The sequence below is a fragment of the Mya arenaria genome, chromosome 14, assembly GCF_026914265.1.
Source record: "Mya arenaria isolate MELC-2E11 chromosome 14, ASM2691426v1".
In the NCBI taxonomy this organism is placed as follows: domain Eukaryota; kingdom Metazoa; phylum Mollusca; class Bivalvia; order Myida; family Myidae; genus Mya; species Mya arenaria.
The window spans coordinates 30,149,102-30,173,285 of record NC_069135.1 but is presented as its reverse complement, the minus strand read 5'-3'; the positions used below and the strand labels follow the sequence as shown (position 1 = coordinate 30,173,285).

At 34.6% G+C, this 24,184-nt stretch overlaps 1 protein-coding gene across 1 annotated transcript; it reads right to left on the bottom strand.

Annotated features, from left to right (window-relative positions):
• Positions 1-2,258: 2,258 nt before the first annotated feature.
• On the bottom strand, positions 2,259-23,041 carry LOC128216960 (heat shock 70 kDa protein 12A-like). The gene is made up of 10 exons (XM_052923725.1): positions 22,919-23,041; positions 18,918-18,971; positions 16,180-16,318; positions 14,849-14,997; positions 14,637-14,716; positions 14,062-14,203; positions 6,096-6,246; positions 5,367-5,501; positions 4,690-4,895; positions 2,259-4,549 (listed from the first exon to the last, which is right to left on the bottom strand). The coding sequence occupies exons 1-10, from the start codon at positions 22,931-22,933 to the stop codon at positions 3,839-3,841; spliced, it is 1,782 nt and encodes a 593-aa protein (XP_052779685.1). The 5' UTR covers positions 22,934-23,041; the 3' UTR covers positions 2,259-3,838.
• Positions 23,042-24,184: the final 1,143 nt, after the last annotated feature.

The window sequence follows — 24,184 nt, the reverse complement described above, 5'->3', positions numbered from 1 at the left end:
CTTATTGAAAACCATTAACGTTAATATTAAAATGATTTCCTGAGTTAACTTGAAGTCGAGCTTACATCTTGCGTTGCATATTTATTTCAGATACCGTTTTATTTTACAGTTTGTATGCACATGTACTTCATTTTTCTTATAACATTATATATATATATATATATATATATATATATATATATATATATATATATATATATATATATATATATATATATATATATATTTATTTATTTAAAGGGTCATGTAATGAAGCTACCTGTACATTTTCATTGAATTTGGCCTGGTAGTTTTAGAGATTTCTTTAAGCAAAACAGTAAGTCGGCCATTTCGTTGTTGTTGTTGTTGATCAATCTCAATGCCTTGTTGTATTTTGGCAGAGGGTCATGCAATGAAGCTTCCTGTAAAGTTTCAGTGAATTTGGCCTGGTAGTTTCAAAGGAGATATTTTTTAAAATCAAAACAGAAAGTTGGCCATATTGATGTTATTGTGATCAACCGTTACCCCTTGATGTATTTTTGTAGAAGGTTACCTAGGGGAGCTTCCTGTAAAGTTTCATTGAATTTGGACTAGTAGTTTTAGACGAGAATGTTTTTAAAGCAAAACAGGAAGTTGGCCATTTTGTTGTTGCTGATGCTGTTGATCAATCGCGACGCCTTGTTGTATTTTTGTAGAGGGTCACCCAAGGAAAAATCCTGTAAAATTTCATTGAATTTGGACTTGTAGTTTTAGAGGATATGTCATTTTAAAGCAAAACAGGAATTTGCCATTTCGTTGTTGTTGCTGCTGTTGTTGTTGTTGTTGTTGTTGTTGTTGTTGTTGTTGTTGGTCAATCGTGACCCCTTGTTGTTTTTTCGTAGAGGGTCACCCAAAGAAGCTTCCTATAAGCTTCATTGAATTTGGAGTGGTAGTTTCAGAGGAGATGTTTTTTAAAGCAAAACAGGAAGTTGGTCATTTTGTTGTTGTTGATCAATCTTGACATCTTGTTAGATTTTTGTACAGGGTCGCCCGAGGAAACTTCCTGTAAATTTTCATTGAATTTGGAGTGGTAGTTTCAGAGGAGATGTTGTTTAAGCCTAACAGGAGGTCAGCCATTTTGTTGTTGTTGCTGTTGTTGTTGATATTGATCAATCGTGACCCCTTGTTGTATTGTTGTAGAGGGTCACCCAAGGAAGCCTCCTGTAAAGTTTTATTGACTTCGGCTAGGTAGTTTAGAGAAGATGTTTTTAAGCAATTGTTGACGGACGGAATGCTGGACGGACGCACGGATGGACGGACTGAATGACGGACGCTGGACAAAGACCGATCACAATAGCTCACCTTCAGCACTTCATGCTCTGGTGATCTAAAATATGAAAACGAAAAATCACCTACGCTTTACATACAGAGCTATATATTCAATTAATTGCGACAGAAATCTTGTTTTAAATATATGCACAATACGATTTATCAAATATATCTTATAAAGGTTTATCACAAATTACAAATGAAGGTGCTTGGAGTGACATTTGATAAATAAGAAATTTTATCGAGTTGAGTTTTATGAATTGGTTTGGAAAGAGTGTTCAGAACACCGGCGTGATATGCCAGAAATCTAAACAGATAGATACATATTCTTTTATTCCATATAAAGGATTATAAACAAAAAGAAATGCATTAACATGATACGACGAGCAATAGTTAGCAAAAGTGTATACAAGTGAAAGAACAAATAAATAACAAACAACCATAACAATGTGGTGCAGTGTATCGGAGATAGCTAAAGACAATAATATACACAGGCGTGATTGTTGCAGTAAAAGGGTCAATCCCCACCAACTGACAGTCAAAAACACCTGTGCTAGAACACTGCCTCAATAATCACAGAACACGTACATTAAAATGTATATGTATATAGGTAAACTAAAAAGATTTTAATTGTTAAAATTCTTTGAACATGTAAAACATGTGCGTTAACTTTCAGATTGCATTTATGTCGGTACTTGTGTCATAAACAAGTAGGTTAAATTATACTTAAATAATAACAATGGCAAACTGATGTGAATACGCGAGTATAATGCAAAACGGTACTTTTTCACAATATGAACATCAGCCTATCGCGAAAGTAATTTGTACTTAAATCATAGATTGGTCATTGAAAGATTGATCGGATAGCGTTAATAAAACATCTGCAATTATGCGAATATTACGAAGTAACAGCAGTTTGACAAAATAGCGTAAACACCTATATACGTATTAAAATAACGAAACTCTGATTGTATACATTATACATGACGAAATACACAGCAATACACGGCAAATTGACAAAGTACAGATACAAACGATAATATTTTTATATACATTTTGCATTATTTGCGATATAAAAAGAGAAGAGAAAACATTAAAAAAAACATGATAACATTAAACTACCACATACCAGGAAACATCTTCTTTATCAAAATATTTATTCATTTTTTTCTTGCACATCTTTTCCCTACCAACAGAGCAAAAACATGGTATAAGAGACGCAAAAAACCATACTGTGCCTGAAACTAATATTGCATCTTTAAATTTCAAATAATTTAAAAAAAAGTTTGGTGCGTCATATGATAATTTATAACAGTTTTTTCTTTGCATATTCTCGATAACTGTTCGTAAGATGGGTCATTGAATATGAAGTATAAAAGTGAGTATAAATAATGTTATAGGTCCATCTGGTCAAGCAAGAAATAAACTTAGAACATATAGGCTATTAAAAGTTGAATATGAAACTGAAAACTATTGTTAAATGCTCCAGTATAGCTAGAAAGCACAAGTCAGCAATGACAAAATTTAGGTGTGGAGTTGCTCCACTTAGGTTGGAAACGGGAAGTAATGAAAACTTCCCTGAAAATCTATGTATATGTCCTATATGCAAACTTGCCATAGAAAATTAAATTCATGTACATTTTCACTGTCTTTCTTACCAGAGTTTCAAAAATGATATTGTTAGAAAAGCCATTGAGCTTGATAGTTCATTAAGTAATATGTGTGATCAAGACAAATTGAAATTTGTTCTCTTGTACGAAAATATGTTAAGAATAAGTGCCAAAAATTGTTACTTGATTATAAAAGCCAGAACTGATCTTTTGTACAGGTAGTGTGTGTATATATATGATTTCAAACGAACGCATAACAACATGATTTGCTATCTGCCGTGGTATTTTGAATCAAAAGTTTAATTTAGCTGAAAGCAAATGTCAAGACATTGTGTATGTAATATTTAGCTATTTTATTTCATAGATAATTTTAGAATCTATGTAGATAATATCTCCCCCTTTTTTTATTAGCATATATGTAACTTTTTAAGTCATACGTAAAATGGCTTTGCTAATCCGACCAAAAATGATCTGATCATATGTGGATTTCGTTTTTTACTCCTATTTCTTATTTGTGCATTAGTACTAATTTACAATATCAGAATTTTCTTTTCATTGTCTTAAAACAGTTTTTAAAAAGGGATTAGAAAGGGTATTTTGTTCATATCTTTATAAAGATGTATTGATATGTGTCTTAGTTGTATTATAAAATTGATAGTCTCTTATAACTCTTAATAGAGTGGCAATGCACTTGTACGTACTGTTTGTTGAATGTACTTTTATTTATGAATGAACTTAAAACAAGTTCAATATATTTATAAATATATTGAACTTGTTTTAAGTGTAAGATGATAGCAGTTTGCATTAACGGAATAGTCAGAGCAATTATCAAATTGCTATAATCATAGTTTCAAACCCGAAGTCTTTGAGTAAAGCACAAACAGACCTAAATAAATAATACACAACATTCAACTTAAAACCATCTCCAAAAGCTAGACCGTTTAATTAAGAAAATCGACTCTAAGGTGATGTACTTTCCCCGTGGCTATTTCCTTTGCTTCCACTTTGATCTCTGTCTCTCCATAAATCATCTCCACTTTAACATTCCGGTCAAGACCACTTCCAGCCAGCGGCAATCGAAGCTTTCCCGCCAGTTGACAACCCTCCTCAGTTACAAACACTGGATTTGTAGAAAGTGTTCTATATATCGGAAAAGTAATGGTTCTGCTTGCGGACGAAATTGGTGAATACCATTTGCTACTTTGGGGTTCGCCAGCTACAAGCGTTTGCCCAGAAACAATATGTTTGCAAAAGCATGTTGGGCAAATTGCTTTCCCTTGTTCATCAATCTTCTTCAGATGTCTTGGGTGTATTTTGTCATCAAAAGGCAAGTTGGTAGAAACTCCATACGTGTACTTGCTGATACGCTGAGTGATCTGATCTGGTCTATGTCCAAAAAGCACGGCCCCTTTTAGTACGACTAAATCTGATTCATTTGGTATAATCACTCTGCAGTGTCTAAATTTCTCTATTACAGCATTCTGTAGCAGTCTACACGTTGAAAAGCCCCCAACTAAAACAATGGCATCGAGACCATTAAACTTCTGCTCTATCAGCTTTGCAATGTGGTCAGTTATTGCTCGTATTTGTGGCACAAATAAATCTTTCATTATATCAGTATCGACTTTGAGTTTGTCCGCAATAAGTTTTACCTGCAAAAGCAAGAATTCATTCTTTTAGCGTCCAAAGTTCCCATTATAAAAAATCTAAAAATATATGTTGCAATAAATATACTGAAGTGTCTCAAATATCTTGAATATAGATTGTTTAAACGGTAAACGAAAACACCTACTTTGCCAGCGTATATTGATTCCTCTATAAGTGTTTGTAGCGTCTTCCCTGTACATTCCAAAACGGTGCTTGACAACGATGAAGAAAGCCGAAAAACAACCGTGTCGGTCGACAGTGTAACAGTTCTTTTCTTAATTTCGAAGTCGCCCGTCAAGAATGTGAAATCCTCTCTACAAGTATTCTTGAACACTTCGAATGCCTTGTCTCCTGTACATAGATAAAATATATCAAGATGGTATTAAAGTTAATATTCACGATTATACAGACCAAACACATATGAAATACCCAGTACATATCTTTACATATGATTTTACTGTATTCTTTATCATGACCAAACACTTGTAGTATGCCAAGTCTGCATGCCATATATAATAGAATCTTTGATAGAAAGCCGAATTAGCTGATGAATATTGTACATTTATTATGTTATGTTAATTATATACCTAACTTTTAATCTTAATATATTTGTTATGTTAAATATATACCTAACTTTTAACCTTGGCAGATTCATTTTGCTGAAAATCAATTTTAAATGCGTAATGCCAATACACTTTCAGAATCTAGACCAAATATCTAACGTGTTTGCGCATGAACTAAAATTACTATGACTCTATAGTATTTGGAATCATTTTGGAATCATTTTGTTATAATATTTAAGTGTCATTGAAAAAAAAATACCAATGATGTTGGTTATAAACTTGAAGAATTCTTCATCCACCTTCGATCCACCCCAGTCTCCGCCACTGGCTACGTGAATGTTCTTTATCAAACCAGTTTCCGTCACCTGTTGAACAGCAATATCGACTGTACCACCTAAATATGTAAAGTGGCGATAACGTTTAATACACAAAAGACAAAAGACGTGCGTGTTTTCTGTTCATAGACAACATATAAAGAAAGATTTTGAATGTGCTATCTGGTTCCTGATTGGACTGGCATATGATCTTTATATAAATACAATTGTTTAACGTATTGCGTGGTAAAAGGCTTATCGTAATTTAGATCATAACTGTTGTCTACGCCACTTTACAAGGTCATCTTAGTCATAGCTTTACATCAATATCATTAGATAAGTCATGTCCAAGGAGATTTTAGCGAATCAAATACGTGTATTTTTAGCAGAGTCCATAATTTAACACTATAATTTAAAAAAGATTAATTCGTTTTCAGTTTCAAAGAAACGCATCTTAACAGTAAACCAAGTCAGTAGCCAAATACATCCAGTTATTATGATACTATAATTCAGAGGCACAAACTATCAAAAGCAGAATGGCTTACCACAAAAAAGAAAACAACACACTGTGAACTTGTAGCTCAATAATTAAACTATCAAGTTTGGACCGCCATGTTTTTTAATGCATAAATAACTATGTATATGACATATCACTAAAAATATATAATCTTTACCTCCTGCGTCAACAACGAGGAACTTGGTGCCACCTGTAAATGTTGACAGCGAGTACTCTCCTCCACTTTGCTCCACTGGTAGAAGCCGGCAGAAAATGGAAGCTGCCTCCGGCTCTAGGGCAAGTGTCAGGTATTCCGCCAAAATACCTGCCTGTAATGTCGCAGCATTAGCTTTGCATCCAAAGCGTTTATCACTATATATTGGTAGCCCATATGAAATTCTTACAGTTAAAGGGAAGCAATTTATGCAGATTGATTATACTTTTTACCAGTTATTGGTTATTGTTTCCCCTATACCATGATATGTTATGGTTGAGTGATTTCTTTGAAATAGGTCAGGTGACTGTTATTATCATTGTTGCAAAGATTTTCCCTCCAGTCTTGAAACTGTTTGAGAAGTTGAGGAAGCTTTTAATTTGATTTGGTCCAAGTAAAATAAAAATATATTGGACATTATTGTTTGCATTGAATATTTTAACTATTCAATTTGTGATTGAAATGTGTTGGATATGTAACCATGACTTTGGTTGATTTGTTCGTGCTGAATTATGTATTTTCGTGGTATTAGACTTCTGATGATTGGTTTCAATATAGCATAATCTGCTAATTGTTCTTTTTATTTAATATTGCATTCATGGTTTTGGGTGTTCAGTTATAACCAGCATGAACTGCATTCACCTGAGAGATGTGTGATTGAGGGTGTGGTGCTCAGTCCCTCAGACTTGGTAAGTGATTAATGTGAACTGTTTCTTACATGTTTGTTTGTTGTATATGAACCGTGTTATGTCATTGTATGAGTTTTGTCATTTTAAATAACGCCACTAGACAATTACTTGACATAATTGTAATATCATATTTAAGTAACGCATATATTATATGTATACTACATTATGAATGTTTATATTACAAGAACAGTCATATTTGTACTGTAATAACTATTGTTACTCTTTTTGTTCTATTTTCAGAACGTGCTCTTTTATTACATGGAGCTTTATAGTAATTACGTTTATTCGAACTATATGGATATAGATGATAATGATAACTGAAACGGTGCAATTAAGATGTCACCGAACTCATGCATTCCTTACGTTCCAATTTTAACTGTTTGGTCGGTGTAGAAAGTTGAGACTGGTTATATATTCAAAAGGTAAGATCTCGAAGCAGTTGTCATAAGATGTGTTGGTCATCATTGATGGAAATTCAATTAAACTACATTGAGAGTATTCCAATAAAGCAGTAGGCATCAGAAAAGGAAAACTAGTTAATAAAGGTGTTTAAATAATTGAAAAAAAACAACTCAATTTAAACATATTTTATATCATTATTGTTAAGCATGATCAGTATTTACAACAATGGTAAAGATTATATATAAAAAAATGGCTGGACACAAGTTCTTACAACATTAATAACGTCTTTTCCATCTAATAGTTAGATGGCATGAAAAAGCATTTCGCTATATACGCTCACTCCGCCTATTCTTAATCATTAAAATATTACTTCAGGTTATCTTACTGTTTTAGAAAACTATCTCATTGGCTGACGCATTTTCAACGCAACATGTCACGCAGGGAGTTTATATCGGATGAGTGTCAAAAGGCAGATCTTTTGACACCCGCGAAAGCTATGATTCTTTATGATTAAGCCTATCTGCCAATTCCATTGGGTGATGATGTCGGTTGTATTCGAAATAATAGTTAGATGACACGAGTTAAAATCGGAATGAATAAAAAAAAAATGGACGGAGTGAGCGTAGGTTCTTAATCATTTTCATTTCAATTCAATTCAACTAACTGACTAAGAATACAACTAGTAGACGCATTATAAACATAACCTCACATAAATTGCAACAGAATATCTTGCAACTGGTTTATCTTCATAAATATGTTTGGCTTAACATATCAAAAGTTCCAAGGAATCCAAGTGGTGGAAAATATTGAAAAGTACGGAAATCGGTGATTTGTGCATATCTGAATTGTCTTTTATATACAATTTTATATTTTTTATTCCACCATTCACGAAATTGTCATTTTGGATGATGCCAGTACCTGGCAACTTAACTAGTAATTCGAAAATAAAAACCGATACATTTTTGTTAACTGATACAAAACAGTTACTGTATGAATAATAATGTTTTATATGAAATCTACTCGGATCTATGTGCAGCAATTGTGAATGTTTCAGGTGGAACATCCAAATGTCTACCAGAGATTTGAAGAGGGAAGCCATGTGATCAGGAGAAGCCATCGCCTTTGTGCTGGCCTCTCAGTAAATCTCACAAGAGGGCGAGGGATGACAGAGCAGCAGCATATAGCATGGTTCCTCGCTATATAAGCTTGTGCTGAAGTCAACAATATCATGCAAGAGGTAACAAACAATAGTCAACTACAACGCTGATGAACAAGGACATGACAACTGCAAGACAAGTATGAGACATAAAGGACACACAGTTCAGAACCATCGCATTGAAAGAAACTTCTTCTGCCAAACTCCAAGCTTGCGAAGTAGTGTCTAGACTGACCGGAGTTCACACACAACTTAATGTGAAAGTTGACAAATCCAGGATCATCGGGAACACCATCTGGGCTAGGATGTGTTGACAAACTACTGCTGAGAACACATTCAAGAAGCACGATAAGGCAACCGCCTTGAACACTCAATCCTCAATTAAGATTGGTGGATCCTCAGCTTCTTTTCCATCGACTTAAAGTTGCTGCAAAAGCATTTACAGATCTGGCATCAGTGTTTAAATATGCGCTTTGCAGTCACCCACCAGCTCTGTTTGACACCTCACTGCTACTTCGATAGCCACAGAAACCAGTGCTAACAGATGCCATATGGTCCCTCCTTACATCTGACCTTCCAGAGCTCACAGGAGGATAAGTTCAGTATGTGCTGGACGGCGGAACACTTGTTCAGCGCTACCCATGGACACGTGGATCCACATACAATTACTTATAACGGTTGTACACATATTACGTCACAAGGAAGTATGGAGAGGTACTTGTTGTGTTGTTATGATGACACATCTACGAAGGACATGACAAACAAGAGACAAACAGGTGGAAGGACTGAACCAACCGTGACTTTTGATGAGGACATGCCTGTTACAATATAAAAAGATGAGTCCCACGGAAAGAACCCAAACAAGCAATAGGTTATCAACATGTTAAATGGCCACCTGTCGGACGTTTTATGTCCAAGGTGATGCTGATCTTCTCATATACCAGTAAGAAGTTTTCAAGGAGCAGCTGCGTTCCAGGGTGTGCGCTCAAATCCTCTTTATACATGCGATCCTTGGGTGTGACACGACGGCAAATGTTGTGGCAGCAGGAAAGAACGCTTTGGTGTGTTTGTACTATGGGAAGCATGGGGACTGAACTAATTACAGTAAAACCGTTATTATTGCGTGGCTACTAGCATTCCTCACCAAAAGCCACAGAGCCTACCACTTTCCTTAGCAGCAGCAAAATATCACGGCCTCCGTGAGCACTAGCAGGTGCAGCAGTGGGAGGGAACCGTTAATGACCTTCTGCCACAAGACTAGGGATAGAAAGAAAGTGATTGGTTGATTTTTCCTGTCTGTCCAAACGTAACTGCAAAGAATCAGGGTGTGCTAATTCAATTCCAGAGGCTGAATGTGTTAACGGTGAATTTGATGATCATGAAAACAGTGGATGAGCAACCAGACAATGTCTGACATCTTAACAATTTATGTTGCCCTATTATAAAGTATGAACGTGTTACGTTTTATCTTTTATCATGTCAGTTTCGTACATTTGTACGTGAATTATCTGCCATCATATATTTAGTATCTACAATAGTGATGTGAAGTTTCGTTTTAGGAATAAACGACTTCTTATCGTAATGGATTATAATTTTTGTTAAACATGTTAATTTGCTAAATGTTTTCTTCTATTAGAGATTTTAGACTTTAAAAAGTAATACTTTTTAAGAAAATCACAAATAACAACTTTCATTTATCAAAATTAAACTGAAGTGTTTAGGCTAGTTGAAGTTACCTACTTTAGACTGTTAAGTTTCGCGAAATTGAGGCCAGTGCATGCACTATGGAAGTATAAATGTCTGGCCATTATAAGTGGATGTAAGTCATCAAGGGATCTCATCTGAGGTAATTGTCATCTCACTATTAAAACCTGATCTTCTATGAAAATATGCGTTTAGCTATAAATATATTGTTAGAAAGTCGCTAAATATCCCATTATAAAGTACAAAACGTGGTACCAAAGTAGGTTAAAGAAATATGTTTTTAAAATACTTTCCACCACTTGGATTCCTTAGGACTTTTTTATTATAGATGACACTTTAATGAGTAATGAAAACTTTCAGATATTCTGCTGCAATTTGTGGTAGGATCGGCCCTTATATGTCACAAATTGACTGTGCTAAACCGCAATATTTACACCTCAACTTCCATTCCTTAAATGAACTACATTTCGACAATTGCGTTCATCAATCGATGTTTCCGGTTGCAGTCGGGTCATTCTATTTACAGAATGGGTAAGAAAGGATTAATGAATGGTTTTCTTAAATGAAATGAAGTGTTTTTAACAATTCCTGACTGAAATAAGGAACTATTAATGTAAATATAAGTAAAGAAATGCGGGTTGATATCAATATAGGGGATATGAACGCAATTGGGCTGGCCCAATTGCGTTCATACCCCGATAATGACATCAACCCCGCAATTTATTCCTTAATTGACACATTGCCAACGACATATCTGATGCAGGTGTTGTGTATCGGATGAGTGGTAGTGTACGGGACTTTAAACAACGGCAATAATTCTAATTCTCGATGATTGAACCCAGTAATTAATGATTGCCTATCTGCAATGTCGTTGGTTGTTGTTGAATAACTGCTAAACAGGTGATATGTGGTTATAAAAAAAAAACATGGTTTCATTATGATTATAGATGTTGCTATTCTGTACACCGAAAAAAATGTTTTTAAATAATTGAACATAATGGAATAATACAAAATGGTATGCTATGTGGGCGAAAAGCACGCATTGCAAAAACATAACTAAACGTTTCATAGTATAAAAATCACTTTAAAAAAAATAATGCTTTGCATCACCAGTTTGGTTTAAACAATATTTATTTCATAAAGTACATTTGAGGAATACACAAGGTTAGGGCATAATCAATAATAAAAGGTTTTCTAACATAGAAGTACAGGCAAAGTGAGCAAGTGATATATGCACATAACAAAATATTCACGACAGAATTGAGAAGGAAGCTTATAAGATTATACTGTGCCTCGTTTCTGTCACACTTTAAAGCTGCTTGTTATGGTGTAAATGTTGTTATGATGTTTATATTTTCGGTACCGTTATAATTTGATAGATAAGATGAAAGGTGAATGACAAATGAAGGAAATAGCAAAATGCGTTGGTAGTTGGATAAAAGAGAAGCGGGAAGACAGGACAGGGCATGTACAGGTCAGATCAGTTGTAGAATCTGGTTTGTTCTTATTATCCTAAGTAGATCAAAAGCATTTAGTTTGGCGAATGTAGTTTTGAACGTGATTGAATATTGTTGAGTTGATCAAGAAGTCTGTGGCATTTTTTGAACCGAACAGTAGTACTTGAAGTGGCACAATAGAAAACAGATGTTCGAGTAGATGATGCCTTTGTGCACGATAAAGGGGACAGGTGAGAAAGAAATGGTAGGTGTCCTCGATTTCACCACATTGACAATTTGGACTATTGTTAATGTTTTTAGAGAACAAATGTTCATTAAGATTAATGTAATGCATCCGCAGCCTTGCATGTATGACGCTCCATTTGCGATCGCCTTCATAATAGAAATTTGGAACAGTTTTTTTTATTCTTGTTAAGATTGTATTTACGGGGGGCAGGGATGTCGAAGAACGAACAGTTTCCGGGAGTGCATTCCATAAGGATATTGTGGTTGGAAGAAACGAATTGAATAACACCTAAGTTTTACAAGGAATATTACGAAGGTTCACAGAATTCCGAAGATTGTACGAGCTTGTAAAAAAGACTGAGTTTGTGTTTACGTCTTCTCTCCTTCAGAGATTCAAGTCCTGCTTCTATATAAAGATTTGAAATGGAGACAAGTCGCGTTGCTCCGGAAATTATTCGCGCTGCCTCATGCTGAACCTTTTCTAGGTCCTCTGCTTCAGCTTGCGTTAGATTATCCCAAACTACATCTGCGTATTCCAACAGTGGCCGAATAAATGTTTTATATAGGACTTCTAGCGATTTGCGATCAAGGACGAATTTAAATGATCGCATGATGTAAAAACGTTGCCATGCCTTGGTTTTGACGGAGTTGATATGCTCATGCCATAAGCAGTTATTGGCGAGTGTCACGCCGAGATGTTTATGAGTAGTAACTTCCGCTATTTGAACATTATCCATATAAATAGGTGGATGTGCCTGTCTGTTTGTTTTTCGAGATATTAAAAATTATTCGGTTTTCGCCGGGTTGAATGATACAAGCCACCTTTCTGCCCACAAATGAATTTTGTTCATGTCATCATTTAATTGCTGAGCTTCAGACAAAGGATCATCGACAATAACATACAAAGTAGTATCATCTGCTAAAAGACGTGTGGGTGATTTTATTTTCCGTACGATATCATTTATAAAGACAAGAAAGAGAAGGGGACCAAGAATTGAACCCTGTGGTACTCCAGCAGATATTGAAACCGTATCTGACATAGTACCAGATAGGACAACCTTCTGTTTTCTTTCACTGAGATAATCAGTAAGCCATAATAAAAGGGAACCGGAAATACCACTTTCACGAAGCTTGAAAAGTAGACCTTCATGCCATACACGATCAAAGGCTTTTGATATGTCAAAGAAAACTGCCCTTACTTCTTTACCCTCCAGTGCAAGACAGAAGGAGTGATAGATAGATACAAGCTGATTTACAGTGGAGTCATTTGGAACAAACCCTGACTGAAATGGGGTTAAGAAGTCATTTTGACGGAAGAAGTTAAACATGTATTTATGCAAAATCCTTTCTTGAACCTTACTAATAACACTCAAGAGGGATATTGGGCGATAATTACCAACAGCTTAGGGATCTGATTTCTTAAAAATCGCACAGACATGAGCCAGTTTCCACTGCTTGGGTACTTTACCAGAATGAAGAGAGTAATTAAAAAGATCTCGGATGGGCTGTGCAATTTCGGTGGCTATTTCCCTTAGTACAAAGCTATTAACAGAGTCAGGTCCTGTTGCCTTTCCAGTTTTTAGTACCTTAATTGAATCTATAACATCTTGATGGGAAATATCAAAATCTTGCAAGAATGGGACATCAGAGACAATAGGAAGAGTTTGGATCACCAGTTTGATAATTTCAATTGATATTTATTAGCAATTTTTTATCAGAGTAAGTTGTTATCATCTGTTCAGTGACGAACTTTTTATAATTTCCATAATTTGCTATTGTTCAAATAACAGGCAGTATAATTTCTTGCAAATGAACCTGTTGCGTGCCACTTTTAGCTAAATACACGACAGCTAACTTTTGTATTTTTCGTCTGTCTGCAAGTGAAATCATACCATTTTCTTTCATTGGGATAAATTAATTGACATTTTCGTATAAACATGTGACTATGTTTACGGGCGGCTTCATATTCAATATTTGCAAATTGTTCTTCTTCATACACAGTGAAAATGAGGCAACATAATATGAACTATATAGTATTGACAATTTTTGCTTACCCTGAACATGATGATCCTCATTGATATCAATACCTTTGATGCTGATTTTGTATGTGTGCTCATGTGTGCCTTTGGTTAAACGGTAGACGATAAAAAGGTTTTTTAAACAAGTATTTGCTTCTGGCTTAAACGTCATTTTTCTCTTTTTCGGGTAGGTGTTCGAACGAGACAAAGTCGTACATCACAACTTTCATCTTTCGTGTTAAATTCTGGCTTGTAGTAATGAAACAAAACTGCACCTACTTGTTCAGCAGCTACACGCATGAAGTGTTTAGCGTCGTCATCCCAAATAGCAGGAACAGTCAATACCCAATTGACATCTTTGGGGCTCATAATCATACTCGTTTGTGTTTGGATATCTTTCAAAAGATCGTCTTTAAGAAATCTATAATTATAAAATCGTATACTTATTTTTATTAATACTTCAATAACATATTAAGCTTTGTAAAATAGCATAACCTGTTCAAATGATTACGGTCCGTCCAAGTTTGTATTGCGCGACATCCTTCCAGCAACAATACAGCAAAAACTACAAGCCCACAACAGAACTACAATGGACACGCCGAATAGTCACACATTTAAATATGAACCGGGTTAAGAGCCAAAAGGCAAGTGCCTAAATAAACTTAACGACAGTTACGAACAAACACAACAAATATGCCATCAAAATAGCTTCACCAATAAATGGTGTGATTGCCGCCGCCTCGGAACGATTAGTGGCTCACGAGTTCACTTTTCACTACTGAACTATTTCATTTAGTATAATCAGAGTGAACATGTATATATCTATCGTTTAAAACAATATCAATAGTTCTTACTTAATTAAAGACGTGACAACTGTCATGGCCGGTAGTGGCTTCCCACCTGCATCTTTAATTTCTGTGGTTCGTTTAACCTTCTGCAAATATTTTTTCAAATAGTTTGTGTCTGATAATAGTATGTAAATGTAGTTAGGAAGTTTATAGTAACCTTCTTGAATAGATAACAAATGCATATACAAAAGAGAGTATTCAATATACAAATGCATTACCTGTTTGTATAATTGCATCTTAAAGCGAGTGAAATAGTACCACTCATTGTGTTCATTCTTTTCCACAAGTTCATTGTACTTGGTATCAGCCTGGTATCCAAACGCGCTGAACGTCTGTCCATCAGGTTTTATCAATACACTCGAGGGTGCTTTGGTTGAAGCGCATATTGTAAATGATATCGTTTTGTTTTTCAATGAACAACCAAACGCATGCGCGTACAGATAAGTAGTTCACGCCCGCATCTTTATATTTAAAGATAATTGAGTGAACATGTTCATAAAATATTAACACTTAATCTTACATTCCTTAAATGAGCGGCCTTTTGGCAATTGCGAATATTTTCTGATAAATTGAACGCAACATCTTTGGAAATGTTCAGATCGCGAATAATCACATATAACATTAATAACGTACTAGTATCTTGATAGTGTTTGTATTGTTTCAGCAGGCCACGTAACACTACAACTAGCGTTAAACGTGATTTTAGTTTTGGACTACTTTTGTTCGCAGCAGTACAATATGTAAATCGGTCGGGTCATTATATTTACAGAATGGGCGAAAAGGAATTATTGTTATTATTAATAAGCTTTCATTATTGAATAAAGTACTTTTTCTGGGAAGAAATGAAAAAATCTACTGGTTAAAACATAAGAAATGAATTGCGTGATTGATGTTATTATCGGGGATATGGACGCAGTTTGGCTTTTAAATGTACACCCACTATAACCAGCCAAACTGCGTCCATACCCCGAATGTAAAACGCGTCAGAAATTAATTAAATAACACACTGTATCCTCAAAAACACATAAGTCATCTTCAGTTGGCTGTATTCATATGTTTTCTTTTAGACAAAAGATGCAATTAATAAACGCTTTAAGATGTTATATTGAATGGCGTCTTGGATTCAGGAGCATTGTTAATATAAGATATTTTTGGCAAGAAATTGATTTACTGTCAGTCAGTAAAGGTTCTGTTTTTATTCCATTGTGTCTTTTGCTTACTGTACACACACGCGTTTGCTGTATTCATTGAAAAGCGAAAAAAAATCAACCAAATCGAAGTTGAAAAAAATGTTAGATTGTTTATAGGATTGAAACTGTTATATTATAATCGTCAAAAAGCTATGTACTAGTAGTTTACATGACCCAAAATGAATTTTCAGTGATATATAAAAAATACATCTGAATACAGTCGATTTTGCCTTGCCACCAGAAAAACATCACGTTAATAAATTTTCTGCTATACTGTTTGCTGTCTGGCACATTTCTGTTTTACTTAGTATAAATCCATATTGGCCAAAACGTTTATTTACGAGTTATAATGAACTCACCTTTTAATGAAATGTGTTGATTACCATGCCAATATTTTGTTGATACTCTTGTAGGTTCTGATTTAAAAACGTCTCTGAACGAAAACGACCATCCCGAAAAAGTTGTTCCAAAATCAATGGCAGCCACTAAAAGTATGTCCTAAAGGAAAGCAAATCTAACACTTATTTTATCAATGACATCAACATGAAAATTGCGTTGATTATTGTTTGGTTTTAACATATTGGCAGTATTAAAAATGCATGTAAAAACAAAGTTCTCCAAAATGTCCATGACTGATTTTAAATAAGCTTACTTACACCTCAGAAGACAAGTAACTACCTCTTTTATTTCGAGACAATTTCATAGAAGGTTAATGTTGCTGAAACGTAAAGAGTTATCAAAGTGTACGACAACAACAAAGCTAGCATTACAACATTCGATTTATAAATACATTTTTATGTATATTTTCATGTTTTATAGATTAATGAATTTCTTTATGCATGCGTGTACTTCTGGTTCGCTATGAGTAATTATAAGCAGAAACTAGAATCGTCTTTTTGTATTGGCGTGCTGCTCATGTTTTGATAATGTTACAATTTATGATCTTCAAATTGGCAACCAACTGATTGTCTAGATAGATCGGAAGTGTTCTCTGCTTCGTGCTATTCCTGAATATGTACAAGCTACGGGTGGTGTAAGTAGAATCAGGTAATGTTATGTACTAGAAAACTGGCAGGTTTTACCAAACAGTTTTGTCGCGCTATTTTAGCGACGCGAAAGAAGTTCTTAGACTACACACCATAATAGCATGAAACGGAATCAGAAAACAACAGTTTGGTGATACGTTTTTAAACTGTAGGCCGCTAGGCCTTCATATATTTATAACCTTATCTCGGAAATCGCATCGGCAGATCGACATCACATTTTTAACGTTTGGCGAATTAATGCGCGCACGGGCGAATCAACCAAAACGCGGTTAGAACTGCGGTGGTCAATGAAACAAATATAGCTGTAATGAGTTTTCAATCTATGTTATGCGGTTAATATAGTTCGAATAAGCTGACTTTTGCGTAATATAATGCAATTGAAATTGTATTAAAAGAAGTTATTTTATTTTCGGTGAGTTACAGAACACAATATAAAATGCAGGATCCGCAAATAGTTTCAAAATGAACGCGTACTGAATCAAATAAACACATATATTATATACCTGTGTTTGGATTTTGCTTCGGCCGAAGACCTATAATATCTACATTTACATTGTAGTTAAGAATAGAATGTGGTTCATTGCATTCGGATATAAATTCTGAGAAGTCGTTTAAACCTTAAACAAATATGGATCGTATTATGATGCAATTAAATGTTAATTAGGCGTAAAATAGCATTTCATAATGTTTTAAATGAAATTATAATACTTCATTTTATCCTACAAACGGTTTTTGGGGATTGTAGTTCATTAATAAGTTTATTTTCTATGTTTTAAATTGTCTAAATCAACTATTAGACGTTGCCGGCCCAAAGCCATTCAACGCTTTAAGCGCTTTGGTTAATAAATAGCGTTGAAAACTGCCGCAGTATATAAGCGAAATTTCAATTAATTAGCGCTTTAAATATGCACAAACGAATTTAAGATTTAAAAAGACTTTCACATTCAATAAGAAATGTTTTGTACTCATTAACTTAAACTGCAAAACAATGCCAATCGTCGTTTTTTTTATCAATTTTCGAAAAGAAGTTATAATAAAGTCTGTTTTAAATTATCACTCATGTGAGATTCTCTATTTTTTACACGCCCGTATTATTGTAGAACAGAACATTAATTGCCAAGAAGGTCAAAGACCCATCTGGCAAAATATACAATGGCGAAAAAAGGCAGTAAATAAATGCATTATGATGCAAACATAGAGGGGTACACAATTAGTTTATATGTGTCTATGGCCTCACTAGAGTGCTTAATTCATATAAAGCTGCACTCTCAAAGATTTAACGTTTTGACAACATTTTTTTTATTTTTTGTCTTTGAATGAGCCAATTTTTGCGAAAATCCTTGGAAATAAGTTGTATAAGACTGCTGACAAAAATTAGATCGCAGATTTTTATATATCAGTTCAAAAATTGATATTCTATGCATTTTTCTTATTTGAACCATTTGTAACGGTTTAAGCCAAAAAACATTAATTTTCGAACGGAAATATGAAAATCTACGATCTGGTTTTTTGTCAGCAATTATTGGTTTGCAATTATTTACGCAAAAAATCTTCTTTCCACGATTTTTTTTAAAAAGTTGCTAAAATGGTCAATCTGTGAGAGTGCAGCTTCAAGTAATTGTGCTATTGTTAACACAAAATAAATAATGACAATTACACCAATATTTATGCAAAAATCTGCAGAAACAAGCTCAGTAGCAAAAAGATTAAACATTAACCCCGCTTAATGGCACTGGATAAACGCCAAAGACATAGAATATAAAATCACAAACAAGAAACACAGGAGAACAGCACAAAACTCCACAAACAGCACAGTGCATACATACTATATATACCTATACAGGGTACATGGAGTGCAACGTAGTGTTTCTATATGCAAATGCTTTCAAAAAATAAACAAACTTACATTTTTCAAATTACATGAATATCATAAGATATATTGATTTGTTTGATCATGCATTACGTTGACCTTATTCAAATAAATACTTGCATATATTGGAACTTAAATGAAATATGATGGTTCTCTTATAATTTGGATTATTATCACATACATTCTTGGCACCATCACCACTTGGCTTCTTCTGGGGACCTTTACCGAACACTTTCTACAAAAAAATAAAAAAAGAACCATTAGAGTCTGAAATAAGCAAAAGAAAATTATCAATATTAAATATTATTTTATTCTTAAAGGCATCATTTTAAACTCTCCAATAACATGAAGATTTCTAAAACTGTGCAACGCTTGTTCAAAACAGTAGTAGTTGTCACTTCCTTAAATCACCTTTTAATCAAAACGTGTTCTGCCATGTTTATTAAGAACCCATTCATATCAAAGTGTATTGGGGCACTTTGCTTCTAAAAGTACAAAATGTCATATTTATGCAACCAGTGCTTGATATATGATAGTTACTGTGCCCAAATCCCCAGTTATTGAAATAATGTACGAGCTCTTCGCCAGAATATACAATTTCAATCACGAGTGTGTCGGGTGACGTAACTGTTCTTATCATGTTGCAAATCAACGTTCAATATCTGGTGTGCAGTAAAATTGAAAAACGTTGTAATTTATCCTCAATTTATTTATTGAACGATTAAGCTCCGCCTCCGATGTGGAAGTTAATAATGTACAAAATGAGAGAAGGAAAACACTCTAGAACAACTTGTCAATACATTATTCATCTAAGGTACAAGGAGAGATTTGTAATTTTGTAAATGAGAACCAATATAAACAAACTCAAAATGAAGGTAACGATTATGACAGAAAAAATTCTTTATCACATTGTACTAGATAAGTTTAAACTAAAATAGGCAGTGTTTGATACGCTTATCAGCTGCATTGGTATATAGAAATAATCTGAACTAAATGATAAATTGATGATAACGCAATCAGTTGAGCGACGAATATCATCGTATCTTGTGCGCTCTAACGACTAAGGCCAAAGTCAACTGTCCTCATTAACTGTTAATTATCAATATGGAAATCATTTAAGTACACTGGGACGAATGAATATTTCCTACGCCCTCCAGAAAATAGAAGAACTGGAGTAAGAGCGCAGCCCGAATGCTTTCTTATCACAGAGTTAAAAGTATAACCATATCTAGTGGATGTTTGTGGTCTAACCAGATCGAGTTGTATTGCATTTCTGCATCACAACACACATTTCCGGGTCAATAAGGCCATAAGCTCTGTCGGTAGTCCTGCTGACAGCAAATTGCTAAATATCGCAACGTAGGATCGAATTTCATCCAAACCATAAGTTCTGTCCTTTACATTTAGTTACGAAAACAGGAAAAGTTCGAAAGAGCGTTCAATGCGCATGCTCAGTATAAGGCAAAAACAAACAACATTTGTTCTAAAATGCGTGTTTTAAAGAAAACTTATCAGCGAGGAGGCGTTCTATTGTTCTATTGCAGATAATCAGGTGATTTATACAATGGTACTCGGTTCTCTATGGCCCACAATAAAGTAAAAACATTAAAGGATACTAATATATATCGTTAAGGTGTGTAATATTAATCTGCTTCAAGCAATCTGTCATTTATCAACAAACTTTTGAAGAGGCTCTATCTTCCATCATTGGTGTTCTGTTTCCACTAAAGCAGCTCAATATGCTAATATGTATGCTTCAAAGGAAATAATTAGACATAGCTAACATGGCCCATAATCATTAACGACTTGAGACTGGGTTCGAGACTCAAGAATCAAAACCTTAAAATGTTGAACATGTTCATGAGGCATACACATTTTAACAAAATACTTACAGTGTTCGTATATACCACGTGACAAAGAACGTCATATAAGCTACGTCGGAAGGCAAGATTTTGCTTAAAATAAAGACTTAAAACAGAAAATGTGAAACACTACAAAAACAAGCTCAGTAGCAAAAGGATTAAACATAAACCCGGTTTAATTGCATTGGGTTAACGCCAAAAACACACAAAAATCAAAAACAAGAAACATGGAAGAAAGCACAAAACTCCGCAAACAGCACAGTGCATACATACTATATATTAAAACACTTGGTATGTTTATCAAGGATTGTTAGGAACGCCTTTCACTGCATTAGTTTCATCAAACGAACCTGTTTTCAAAATAATGTGTTGACAGTACTCCGTCAGACGACCGTCTTGTAAAAAGGTTTGTCAAAGTGTAAGAAACTAAGCTGTCAATAAAACACTGGTAAAAACAAGAAATGAGGGTGGCGTAAGCGGCGTAGATTGCTTTAAGTTTCATTGGTAAAAAATGATGAAAAAAATTTGGAGTGATCTTTGTGTAAAGTCTTCATTCGAAGCAAAATGTTGCATTTCGTCGTACAATTTATGGCTCAATTTATCACGTGGTATACATGAACTGAGTTATATAACAGATATTTTGAAACCTAGAGGGAGTGTCCTTTCCGAACTTTAGTTTGAAATTCAGAAGCAATACGTAAACATATGGGCCCATTAACAACCAAGTTGGTAGGACGTCTGCGGTTATTGATGTTAAGCAAAACCGTCGTCGGCGGCTGATGCTTTTTCTCTATTTACTCAAGTTGATTATCCCAAAAAGCTGGTAACTTCTTAGGGTTGATAACGAAAAAAAGTTGTCCACTCTATGAAAATCATATTAACAAACGAGAAACAACACAACCGGTTTGGGTGCCGTGTCAAACGGTTTTTATGCAGCAGCATTACCCTCAAGCCGAAAACCTGTTGCTTGTATTGTGCCGTGCTTTTTCAAGCTTCTTAAACCAGTAGATTCGAGCACCAATGGGGTATTAGCTATTAAAGTCCAAAACAAATCCTTTTCACGAAGCAAGTTCTTTTAACGATTTTATTCTGATGTTCTTTCCTTAACAAATAGTTGATGCAATAACACAGAATGTGCAGTCCAGAAATTAACACCAAATATATTGTATAACAGCGACAACGCTAAATTTAGCTGGTCTGTGGTAAACCACCTTCGAGCTCAGACAAATTTCAAGTGTCCGTATCCTATTAACGACTTCCTCACTATGTGGGGGGTGAGCTTATTTACCCTCGCCATCGGGTTATACCCATTCGGCGAGCACATGTTAAAAATCAGCTCCCTTATAATGTGCGACCTGGTCATGCATGACATGAATTGAACCAATAGAAACAGAGAAAATACTTCAAAGGCCTGACAATTCAGCTCAAACTAATTACTTCTCATTTCAAATAGTTTTCTATCGAATTGGAGAATTCTCCCATGCTTTATATCTTAAAAGAACGTACTCGTCCGGAGAATTTTGATAATTGGCATAATGTTGATTTTTCTGCTTAACAATGATTAAACTTGACATAATTTTGACTCTGATTAATGATAATTGTAATTCTATTTGTAGTTTGAAACTCAATGTATCATTCCTTTTAGACAACTTTAACCTCATTGTACACTGTTTTCATATATGTATTTACTATGTGCATGCATAATGCCTCGTTTGACTTAGCACTTATAATATACTCATGTTTGTAAACTCTGTTTGCATTGAGTGTATGAATAAACTTTGAAGCTTCTATCGAAACATACGTCAAGGTGCAAAATTAGATACAAAGAAACAATAAAACAGTTAGTTTAAGTCAATATGGCTTTGATTGACACCTCCTTTGATTGGTAATTAGCAAAATCCTAATTCGTTGGCGTTTGCTAACCTGTTACAAACACAATTGCATATCTCAAATAACAGATGTAAAAACATTTAACAAATAATTTGTAAATAGGCAAACGCTGTAATTATGTAACTAGTTTCAATGAACAGAAACATTTTTTAACAAAACAATGGCATAACATACAGCATAACACTTGACAACCGTTTTCGCATTCCCCAAAATTAACTGTACAAACTTCTAATCGGAAGTCGGAAATGTGTCGCCTCTAAAGGCATAATATGCTAGGTATAAGCATCCATCTTCTCATTTAAATTTTCAATTGCGATTTACTACTGATCTTTTGAAATATTACTGGAAAGTCTGTCAACAATGTGCGAATTGTGCAAAAACATTCAGTCGCAATTTTATGATTTCCAAATATATGATTTGCCTCACTTACCTTTAGTGCATTCATGATTTAAGGAAGCGTTGATGCCAAAATATTTTCCTCCGCTTATTAATAGACATGTGCTATCCTTCTACCAGAAAAGTTGAACATTGTATGTTTGCGGACTGAATTGGATTATACTATCTGCGTTCATGTTATGATTCACTCCTTTTTGACAGAGACTTGCTATCAATACACATTATCAATACAGATTTGTTTAAACAAATATGTAACATGTCAACCCAGTGTACCCCTTTAAATCATCCATAAACGCAGTTTTATCTATGCATTTAAATTTTCTTTTCGGTCAAGGATAGTTTCACGATATGTTATTGCTAACATCACATCCCGAATGCATGAATAAAGTATATAAACACAAAAGACGCAATTAGCTCTGCCAATTTCTGCAAAGGATTTTTACTTTCCTTCTATATAAACATTCTATTTTACGGCCGCCAAGACTACCCCTCAAACCCTTTATGTAATAATTGATAATGATACAAAAATAACAGATTTACTGGATATCCGTTACATACATATGACATTCTCCATCTAGACACGTTGTTACTCCTGAATTATTGTATATTGCGACATGTATTTGTTTAATAGTGTTTTGACTATGATTAGCTCATATATTCATTTGTCTCTGTATTGATATTTCAATAACTTAAACATACATCTTTAATGGTGCTGTTGCTAATGTTGTTATTGTTCGCTGCCAGATAAGAACGCAATCTTTGTACAATTGCAAACCTTTGATTTATGAAATTGTGATGGCATTCCAAAAAAATGCCCCGTTATACACATACATTTGGAGTCCTGTTGCTTTGATAGCAAAGGAAATGTGAAACAACCAGGTTAACGAAAAGGCATACTTTGCCATGGACGCATCACAGACCTGGTGTTGGCAAACACCATCCAAAATTACTAGTTCACTAGTGCAAGTTCACTCGATAAGGAGGGACTTGAATGCCTCCTGGTAAGGAGCTGGTGCTATGCTAGCAGGTTAAAAGGTTCTAGTAATTTTGGATGGTGTTTGCCAACACCAGGTCTGTGATGCGTCCATGGCAAAGTATGCCTTTTCGTTAACCTGGTTGTTTCACATTTCCTTTGCTATCAAAGCAACAGGACTCCAAATGTATGTGTATAACGGGGCATTTTTTCAAAATTACTAGAACCTTTTAACCTGCTAGCATAGCACCAGCTCCTTACCAGGAGGCATTCAAGTCCCTCCTTATCGAGTGAACTTGCACCTTGCAAAAGAGGGACACATAACTT

Coding starts and splice junctions, on each gene's coding strand:
- LOC128216960 (XM_052923725.1), bottom strand. Junction 14,717..14,848: donor AGATGCAATTATACAAACAG/GTAATGCATTTG, acceptor AAATATTTGCAG/AAGGTTAAACGAACCACAGA. Junction 5,502..6,095: donor CCTCGTTGTTGACGCAGGAG/GTAAAGATTATA, acceptor TTACATATTTAG/GTGGTACAGTCGATATTGCT.